The 10,952-nt window shown below is 42.4% G+C and overlaps 1 protein-coding gene across 1 annotated transcript; it reads right to left on the bottom strand.

Moving 5' to 3' along the window:
• Window positions 1-1,152: 1,152 nt before the first annotated feature.
• On the bottom strand, window positions 1,153-7,652 carry LOC147885325 (uncharacterized). The gene is made up of 2 exons (XM_087397019.1): window positions 5,786-7,652; window positions 1,153-2,810 (listed from the first exon to the last, which is right to left on the bottom strand). The coding sequence occupies exons 1-2, from the start codon at window positions 7,577-7,579 to the stop codon at window positions 2,091-2,093; spliced, it is 2,514 nt and encodes an 837-aa protein (XP_087253145.1). The 5' UTR covers window positions 7,580-7,652; the 3' UTR covers window positions 1,153-2,090.
• Between the last annotated feature and the right edge of the window lie 3,300 nt (window positions 7,653-10,952).

Below are 10,952 nucleotides of genomic sequence, written 5' to 3'. Positions count from 1 at the left end.
GCAACAAGGTGGCAAGAACAAAGTGCATCACACAAGCACGTGGCACCACAGCAACTCTCCCTCCACTCCACCTCCTAATGCCACATGGAGCTCTCCTTTGCTAAGAAGACATGGAAACCTCTCCTTGAAGAGCAAACCTACATTTATGGTTGTGACACAAGTCTCCTTTTAGGCACAAAGGTAAAGTTCTCTTTAAACACATCAATCCATGGTCAAATTATTGAACATAATATGGTGTGGTAAACATACCGAAAACACGATACAACTAACAACATTGATAATTTTAGATTTTTTAAAGCATAGTTTATTAATTCTTAATTAAGCAATGTTGGAGACCAATTACTTATTTAAATGCAATATTGCACATGTGCATGGGAAGGATACAACTAAAAACAAAATTCAACCCTACACATGCATAGTAACTATACTTGCAATTGCAACAAAAAAATGAATGTCACTAACAATGCCATACTCCGACGATGGAAGCATACATTACAATGTCACATGTATTGTATACTACCTTCTATTTTGGACAATCATGTAAGCAAACTACGATACAATCACAAACTTCTATAAAGAAATTCCAATAACCAAAAAATGACATAAGAAAAATTACTTTGCAATTACTATGTACAATAGTAGTCATGAAACATATAAAGATAAGTCCTGGATTTCAAAGGAGATGATCTATCTAAACAAAAAGGAATCACCAATTCTATGATATGCTTGAATGACAAGGTGAATGATATTCAATCATTCATAAGGCCTACCCAAGATCAAAAAAGTGGAAAAGAATACACCGGAGATGCTTTGTAGGAAAACTAGGACAGATAAAGGAAAGAGAGTGAAAGAGAGAGAGAGAGAGATGCGCAAGGGGGGGTAGAGAAAAAGGTGGAGGATTTCAAGGGAAAGAAATAGAAAGTGGGAGTTGAACCAATCATAAAATTTAGGATTTTCAATATTCTGAATTTTAGCTTCTTAGAGAAGAAGCTCCTCTTAGACCTTCCAAGGGCAGGGAAAAAAAGAGAGAATTGACAAAATTTGTAGCAACAAAATACACCAAGAATGGATGTCACTAGTACTGAAATCTAGCATAAAACAAGCTCTACAGAGTGAATTACTAAATCTACTTGCTATTCCAAGGACAGAATCACGGTGAAGGAATCTTTTAGATAGAAAACCCACCTGCACAAGAAATACATTCCCTAAATCAATAGCAAATTCTTCACCAATCTCTTCCTCAATCACCTCATTCTTCCACCCCTACAAGAGCAATCAGATGAAAACTTACAGTATGTTTGGCACCGATTCAGATACATGGTATACTATTCGGAGCATTCATTAATAGCATGAAATTACCTCACATCACTACAATGTCATCTGTACCCCCCACAGGAAGCGTGTCGTCATCCAACCGCTAGATTGATTTTCTGAAACTCAAGCCCCGATGCACCATAGAGGAAGTCTTTTGGCCCATCGATTACCCAAAAGTAAGTTTTAATGCTGTAAAGGGTTTGAAGTACATGCATTATCGACAATTCGATTGGGGGCAGACGATTTTAGACACAACTGCGTCTATGAATGTGACAAAACTGCCCCTCGCATGGAGAGGTGCTAGAACAAGTCGATTGGGGGCAGACGGTTTTAGGAACAACTGCGTCGATGAATTTGTGTCAAAACTGTCGCTCGCACGAAGATATGAGCTTCTAGCACCCTGCCATATGAGGTCTTTGCTTTGCAGACACAGATTGGTAAGCCTCAGCTTCATGCCACCAAATTGCATTATCGATGGATAGCTTTGGTCATGACTTGTCAAACATATCGTCTATTTTTCTCATGCAATATTGGATCCCCTGATTTGAAAGGACTTAGTACTCTTTCTGGGGTGCAAAAAGAAAGGATTTGGTACTCACTTGGACAAATACATCTACCAACATGCCTCCTAAATTTTAATTTTTCTCGTTTAACTGGGTCTGGTATTGAATTCTCTCTGCACAACAAAACCCAATAGCAACAGCAGATAAAGCTCAAGTTCAATGAAGATTATACCAGGTGGACAAGAGAACATGCAAGCCTAGAGCAGGATGTTATCAAGTAGGCACCAGAACATGCAAGTCTTGAGGACCACTGGATCTGAAGATTGTAACTGCTGCACAAAGGACCACAATAGCAAACACTATACCACCAGAAAATGTCCCAATAAAGCTTTTAGTATTCACAAGAGCAGACGAGACAGTGGTGTGCTCAATTCTGGCAGACTTCAAATCCAGGTTCACTGATAACCTGGTATGTTGAGCACTGGAAATCTTGGGAGATTCGCTTTCCCCATCAACTGTAGCCTGCATATTTTCAATCCCTTCATTTGACACTTTGCCAGTAGATAGCACAGGTGCTTGCTCATCCACGTTATGGAACGGTACAGACAAGCAATTATGGTCCATTTTTTTGTTCCAGGCGTTTTGCCCTTCACTCTGTGTGGCTGCTTCTGCATTTCTACCACTACTTGAATCCTGTTCTCCTATTGAAAAGCAACTTGAGCTAGCATTTTCTGTGCTCCTTTGAGAGCTGGCATAGACGTTAAGATTCTCATCATCATGATCTTCCCAGCAATTTTCTGAAATGTCATTATTGCAAACAGTCCAATTTGCCTCGCTGGATGTGGCTGCATTGAGATCCATGCAATCCTTAAAGCTCGTTATGGCTGTACCTTTTGACTTGGGAGGCAGGTTGTGAGATTGCAAATTACACACAAGCCTCCTTGGAGTCAATAAAAGAAGCAAATCCTCTGCAATCACTTGGGTGTTTGGCATCTGGTAACATGGCACCAAATAAGAAACTGATGTCATATTCATCCTTTACAGCAGCACCAACATTGAAACTTCAAAATGAAGCCTGGCAAATTGCATTGTTTCAGGGTCACCAGAAATAACTAAGATATTCATCAGATGACTTTACACCTACATGAAAGTATAGCAGACTTGCGAAAACACCTGGTTACTGACCAAATCCATTCAGAAAGAACACAGGGCAGGCTACCCATGAAGTTCACTGATACTACAGCTAATGTCATCCAGAAAGAAGCAATAAAGGATTTTATAAATGAGTTAAGCTAAAAATTTGAGGTTTCATAACCCTTCCGAGAAAACCACAAAGCGCAGACAAAGAGCATCTGAAATCAATACATTCTAAACACTACAGATCAAGAAACAGAACAAAGGATCTAGTAAGACAAGAAAAGCGAATGACCTTGCTGTGTTTTTCTCTTGTTTACTTTCTCTTTCTCTTTTGCATACGTGCACGAGTCACTCATATCATAATGTGTAGGCCAGTATAGAGCTGTCCACAGTGGAGCTCAGAAGGCTGGCAACCTGGTACAATTACTACGCAGCCTTCCCAAGCTGCTCTATCCGAGGTTTTAAAGAGCAGTCCATCATTACCACAGAATGGCATTCTGCATGGTTAATGCCTGTTTAATCCCAGGTGTCCTTTTAGGGACATGAATTGTATTTTGCTAATCATTCACAAACAAGCCTTCTTTATAAGCCTTTACAAACTTCTACTCAACCCGGCACAAATTTTACTGGTCTTTTGTCAAAATCTGCTAGATTTAATCCAGTTAGTTTGCAAATGAGCCCTCCCTTATCAAAACACTGCTTGGGTGCAATCTTCCTTATAAGCCTTCTACTATCACAACACTGCTTCACTGCTGTCTGTCAAAAATATTCCCACCTTGAAATACCTCAAACTTTGTACCACAAGACCCACCTCTCAGCATCTTCGACACTAGAGAAGAACCAACAGCAGTACGAGGAAGGGAAAGGGATAAGCACTAGAGAGCATTCTGAGAAAACAATCTTCAATAAAGCCCCTTCCAACTTGTTGGGAATTACCAATCCTAACATCTATTATCCCTATTATTGCAACTCCCCAACGTCACAGACCTGGAACGGCCCTTTGAAGAAGCACTGTGACTGAATGCAATCACTCTCTTGGCTATATACACTACACTTCACTAGATTTTATATTTGTGTTCCAATTGGCTAATAATGCATCTGCTCTAGTGGGCATCTCCCAATTGTCTTTCTTCTTTCTTTATGTGCTTTTTCAATTATCCACGCTTTCTCAGACTTCAACATGATATCAGAGCAAGGCATCAATTGTGGCCGAGTGTGATAGTTGTGCTTGCTTTTGCATTCTCAGTACGCTATGTCATCAAAAATGTCTAAAGATCAAATATGCTTAACAATATGACCATCAGCGGAATAGATACTTAAATTTGACAGTTTCAATTTGACAAAACAACCTTTCAAGTCTGGAAAATCAAGAAGCAATTGATCTTGATGGATAGGAAGGCCTGGGATTGTGACAACCGAGACCATGAGAAGCCACCATATACAGATAAGGATGCACTGGATCTGACAAGAAATTGCAGCAAAAGCCGTCATTCTCCTTAGCATGGCCTATACTCCACTTATGCAAATGAAATCATCAAAGGTTGGGACATTATGTCGATGACATATTAATCCAAATCGATCACCAATCGCTTTTAAATCAAGACTGAAAGTGACTCGATGGCATGACAGATCACAGCAAATTTGCAGGCTTTGGTCGACCAATTGGCAGTAGCAGGACTGAATTAAAGGACAATGAAGACGGAATGACTCTATTGAATAATTTGCCAGACCTGTACCAGGCCCTTGTCACAGTTTTTGGTAGCATTTCACAAACTATAAACACAACGATGCTAAAGTCTATTCTCATGCAAGAAGAGCTGTGAAGGAAAGGCCGGAGTGGAGAAAATACTAATCTTGCTTCTGCATTCTATGCTGGCAAGAGAATAAAGTTCCGAGAAGGAACCAGAAGTTGAACCGGTCACAGTCTTTCAAAGAAGAACACCAAATGTAATTATTGTGGGAATCTAAACCAACATGCCTGCAAATGTTGGAAGAAAACTTACAATGATCCTAAAAATGGAGAAGCTCAAGCAGATTATGCATCAAGAAGCATGGCCAATCCAAATATCCTTAACTTTCCAATGAAGTTCTGATGCTGATGTAAAGCAGAAGGCAGCACAACTGTGTGCACACAGCAGATGCTCCACCTCACTAAGAATATGTAGATGTCAGCAATTCCCTACCGTTACAGATCTGACATGGCGCCTGATCAGCCCCATGACTGATCACAGTTGATACTTCAATGTACTCGACTACATAGTTGTATTCCAACTGTAATAAATCATCCATTCTATGGTGTATGTCCCACTTCTCTCTCCCCTTGAGTCATACACTCTTACCACTATGACAACACTTCTGTCGTCCAGCTTGATCATTCTCATCATCTGGTTAATATCATTAAGAAAAGTAAACCTTCCATGATTACCTGAAGCCCCAGCCTGCAAGAGGACCGTGGCTTTTAGCTGTGCTATGGCTTAACAAGTACCTAGCTAGCACATGGAGTCCTGATACTTGATGCTGCTTAAGCCGCAGTCAACTGGCCTGAAACGACTGTGTCTCCACAGCGGTTTAGATTTCAGAGTCCAAGATCAATTCTGAAGAGAACAAACAGCTCGTCCATATCCACGTTAAGTAGGTAACTAAGCCACAAGCCTTTCCTCATCTTGGCAGGTCTATATGCAACATGCCATGGCAAGACATCCCAAAAGCTTAATTACCAAGGAAGATCGAGAAAAAATCACCATAACGAATATCTCATCATAAAAAATAAAGAACTGAAAACCAACACCAAAACCCCCTTCCCAAAAATAGCCAGCCGACTGCCATTGTACCTGGACGTGGGCCCCAGTTTCTGAGGTGACCATGTTTTCACATTTGCCAGTGAGCTGTGTAGCTGGTGTACAGAGAAGGTCCGTGCACCCATTGCACAACACGTCCTCTGTTGATCCGTTCCTGCCTCCGTTTTCATCCCCATAGTCATCACGTTCTCCAACAAAAGATCTATTATTGCCATTCTCTTCTTTACTACTCGTGTCATTGCTCCAGCCCATCAGATTGGTCATGTCTCCTTTACTCTCGCTGACAAGGTCTTGACTGCACCTAGCACCATTGCTGTGCACAGCTATTTGGCAGCCCTCTCCACACTTGTGTTCTATCGTGCTTCTCCTTGGGGTGGCGATGCGACACCGCTTTTCAATTCCACCATCATTGTTCCGACGACCTTTGTCACACAAACTTTGGGCTACAATTTTAGCGTCAGAAAAGGAGGCACTAAACACACCAGCGTCCACATCACGACTTTCTAAACGATTACCACCTTCATTGGTAGGGGTGAGCTCCTTCGACAAATGCGCACCGGGCAAATCGTCACTGTGAAGTCTGGATGAGGCAGGCGTCTCCGACAAAATTTCTCTCGGTTTTACTGCAGGTGCGTTCTCTTTACATTTGGATGACCTGGAAGAACCTGGAGTCCTGCCAGAAGTAAAGGTATGGTATCCAAGGGATTGCTTCACGGGGAAAAGGGGAGAACGTTTTGGCCAAATGCCGGAATGGACAGTCGATGGAGTTGAATTAAAGACAGTTCCATGGGATGGCGTCCCCGAATTTGGGGAAAGTGTGTCCGATAGAACATGGAATTCTGGCACATCTGCTTGCTCAGACTGAGAAATCTTTCTTCTAATCAGACTTTTGGACCCGACTGCACGAGCGCCCTCCGGAACAGCATCCGCACTGCTAATTTTATGCCGTAAAGCAGTCTCCGAAGCTAACATTTTGGCAGTTGCCAAGGCATCCACTACAGCTGCTCGCACTCCAGCCACTTTATCAGCTAGACAATCTTCCAAAATTCCCACAGTCAGACTAAGATCCTGGTCCAGGGTGTCCTTATCAGCTATCTTCAGGACCGCATTTAAGAGCTGTGCGGCAGCTACACGCTGTTGCCAAGAGTCAGACGTGCCCGGAGCTCCTTGGAGAATCTCCACTGCTACCCTGATCAGTTGGGCTCCATATGCCTGAACAACGCTGCTGTTAACCTTGGCCAAAGATCGCATCAAGTGCATGTGAGCGACAGACCGGGTATCTTTCTCAGCAAAAGCTGCCGCTGCCTTGGCACAAATGAGATCCAGGAGGTCGAAGGGGGCACATTTCCACTTTTCAGACTCCACAAGCGCCTGCAAACATATTGCCGCACCCACGGCAAGAGGCTCGAGCTTGCTGGAAAGCCCCGGCAACAGTGGCGAACACAGGCTCCGAAGAACGTCCTCGTTGGAAGCGGGGGACCTTGTGGGGTCGATCGCGAACCTGGCTACAGAAGTGACGACCTTGGCGCAAGCTTGCTGAAGTTGCTGTGAGCCCCCACTGGAGGGGAGGGAGCGAACAACGGAGGCGATGATGCGAGGAATGAAAGGGATGACTTCGTGCTTGTGCAGCTTGGCGAGCTTGACATAGAGAGAAATGGCATACTGGTGGTCACAGTCTCTGGACTCCGAGCAGTGATCGGCGGTGGTCAAGTCCAATTGCGCGAGGGAGCTTCTGAGAGCGTCCATGGAGGTGAGGGGGGAATCAAAGCTGTGGTGTAGGGTGGGGGAAGTCGGGCTGAAAGGATGAAGTCCGCTGTGAGGCGCCATGGGAAGAGGAAAGTGCTGTGAAAGAGAAGAATTGTGTTGCAAACCCTAGTGTTGGAGAAGAGAGTTGAAAGGTGACGAGGTCCCAGAAGCAAGCAAGAAGACGCAGAGACGACAACTAATAAGTTGTACTTATGTTAAAAGTTCAAATTGTTCCCTTATCGAGCGTAAGTTGTTAATTGTTTGTTTATGATTGGTTTTCAAAATTCAAATGCTTTTGTCAGTTTTTGGAGTGGGATTTTGCGGTCCCGCCCTTTTCTCTCTTTTCTTTTCTTGGACTCTCTGCCGACCCCCCTCTTTTACTCCTCCCATTTTAAGCTCTCATCAACACGACGCACTTTGCACACCCCTTCCACTTCCCCATCACACCCTCATTCCCTCCCCTCCATTTAGCATACCTCCTACTATGCGTTTTGGACATATCCTCAAGGCCTTCTCCCACCAAATTGCTGAATTCAATGACAATGAGTAATTTTAAGAAGATCAATTTTCAAGTTTGAAGACCCCTCTGCCTCTTCAATTTGTCAGTTTTGCGAGTGTTGTGATTGTGCCATAAATTTAGTATCAATCTCATTGTGGTGCTACTCAGGAAATAGAGGAAGCAAAATTTTTGAGTAGTTATTGCGACCTTTATTCCTCTCAAATGCTCGGAATATTATGTGTTATGCGTCATGGTTAAGTAGACTTTTGAATGCCCCAAGTGGAAACAAGGGTTTCATGCAAGAAATTCATCATGTCTAGGGCAAAGCCATCATCTAATGGGAGCAAGAACAAAAAAATCGATAGGGAAGGGGGATAAGCAATCCAAAATTGAAAATGTATTTAACATTTGTATGTGTTGATTATTTGGACATATGTAAGTGAGTGCACCCATGTATGTGTGCATGTGGTGTGACTATACATGTGTCTCTATGCATGTGCATGTCTATGCTTATGTATGTGCGTATGTGTGCATGTGCACACTCGTGCATTTGTTTACATGCATAGGCAACTCTTGTTTCTATCGTTTTTCAAAAATCTGGCAAACTTCTTGAGTTCCAGATTCTGCATCCTCCATCCTACTTTGTGCAATTGATTATACTTTAATCATGGAGAAGAGACCTACCCTGAGCTGAGCAACACCATGCAGGCCATGTTGTGCCTCCGACCAATCAAGAGCTCCTCACCTAGATGCTTGTCGAGTTCACCAAACGTGGCAGCCATTGCATCCAATGCACATTGAGATACAAATCCTTTGTCCCTCATGACAATTTGTCTGGGTGTTTGTGGCTAAAGTTTCTTTTCGATTGAGTGCTTCTACGTATGAGATCATATTAATCACTATTGCAATGTCCAATTTACATCGTGACCACTGTATTCAACTATAGCAAGAAAATCTCTCATGAAATTCATCAAGATCGCCTGCCAAAATTTAAATTCAGACTCAGCACTTAAAGACTGCTACGAGTCACGACATGTTGACATGTTGCATCATGAGGAAGAAGAGAAAATCTAGGATGCATTGCTAAACAATGCAATTTTAAGCAGCTTCAAAGAGCATTATTTTGTGGCAAAGATCTCCAAATGACCACATTTGCAAAGTTTGCATGCTTCTTTGAAAAGACAAAGTCCTCACACCATAGATACATTTGTAGTGACACAATGGTTGTCCTAAATAACTGGTTATATAACCACTCTTCTTCAATAAAGATGTAACTATCCATGTAGCAAAATGATCGATCAATACAATCTTCTTTGTTTGTATCTATATTGTGTCCATATCATAGAGACTTTCTCCAATTTCTTGGCTTGCCTTCCAACATTTGTCCCAAATCTAACATGATATGATCCCATGATGGTCCTCAACACTTTATTGTACATGCCCATATGTTCATCTTGGTGACCTTATGGCTTAAGCCCCAACTACCCCTATCTGATTTATAGATGTCCATTCTCACTCACCAATTTTTGCAAAAGAAATAAACAAACTCTTTTCAAGGCCACCCCTCTCATAGTTTCTAGTTTTACATAGGTAGATGGGCTAGTAAAGGGGTGATTATGAGGAGGGAGGCAAGCACCCCCCAGTATTATCCACCTCAGGATTGAATATTGGTCACAGAGAATTGATGAAAATGATGAGATATCAAGCTCTCCTTTCTAGAGAAATTATGCCTTTGTATAGACTCTCAATTACCCAAGTACTCGCTCTCATGCTTTTAACATGTTTCTATCTCCATGCTAATGGGCAAATTCTAAGTTCATTAAGGCCATTTCCTCCAGCTAATAGTGCTTAAAAGTAAGGTTAGGGTGCCACAGTAATCTTGAACCTAAGATAGCCCAAATGGCCACAATGGCGATGAAAATTTTGATGGCATTCCCATCAATGCCCATTGCTTATTGTTCTTTTTCCCCATCAATGGCCTCTTCCAATATTTGATGTCACATCTCAAGCCTTATTTAAGGCGACCTGCAAATATGTTAAGGCGTGTTCTAATATGCACTTTATGGGCATTTGCTACATGAATGACAACAAAGTCAAACTCTTCTTGATGGATATGTGCTCACACAATGTTTCCCCGACGACCTCCATCATGCATATGTGCTCAATTCTCTACTACGATGCAAGACTCATGAAATGGCATCTCCCTAATAACCTCTAGTGCCTCCCATCAATGGAGATTTCTCAAACCCTAGATAAGGCTACCTTTATATATATATATATAAAACTACCTATATATGTATAGTTTATTTATTTATATAAATTATATACTGTATACTTCCTCTCCCTCTTAGCATGGCAACCTCCCCCCCCCCCCCCCTCCCCTCTCTCTCTCTCTCTCTCTCTCTCTCTCTCTCTCTCTCTCTCTCTCTCTCTCTCTCTCTCTCTCTCTCTCTCTCTCTCTCTCTCTCTCTCTCTCTCTGCCACTCCCCTCGCGTCTATTATCTCGTTGCGGTGCCATGTATCCTTTGCTCATGCATCGCACGCTCGGCTTTTGCCCTCTGCGCTGTGCCACTGCCCTCATGTTTCGTGCAATGTGGTGATGCTACCTCATCCACTCTGTGTATGCATCTGCCCCGGATCTGTAGCAATCGTGGCGATGGCCCCCCCTTTCCTGAGATCATCATCATGATGCTCACACTACTACAAAACTAGGTAGAAATGGCAATAGCAAATGGCACACAATTTCCAATTTTGCCATTTCTTATGTACAAAATGGCAACAGCTTCTCAAATTGCCATATTTTTTGCAAAAATGGCAGTAAGAAATGGCAACTAGTTCTTGAACTGCCATTTCTTTGGAAGAAATGGCAACAAAAAATGGCAACCTTTTATTGTCTGCCATTTCTTAGCAATAATTGGCAGCACCAAATGGCAACCAATTCTCGACTATCCTTTC

The sequence above is a fragment of the Dipteris shenzhenensis genome, chromosome 25 (genome assembly GCF_047967505.1).
Source record: "Dipteris shenzhenensis isolate YYH24624 ecotype China chromosome 25, Dip_SZ_1.0, whole genome shotgun sequence".
NCBI classification, from domain to species: Eukaryota; Viridiplantae; Streptophyta; class Polypodiopsida; order Gleicheniales; family Dipteridaceae; genus Dipteris; species Dipteris shenzhenensis.
This window is presented reverse-complemented; position numbering and strand designations above follow the sequence as displayed.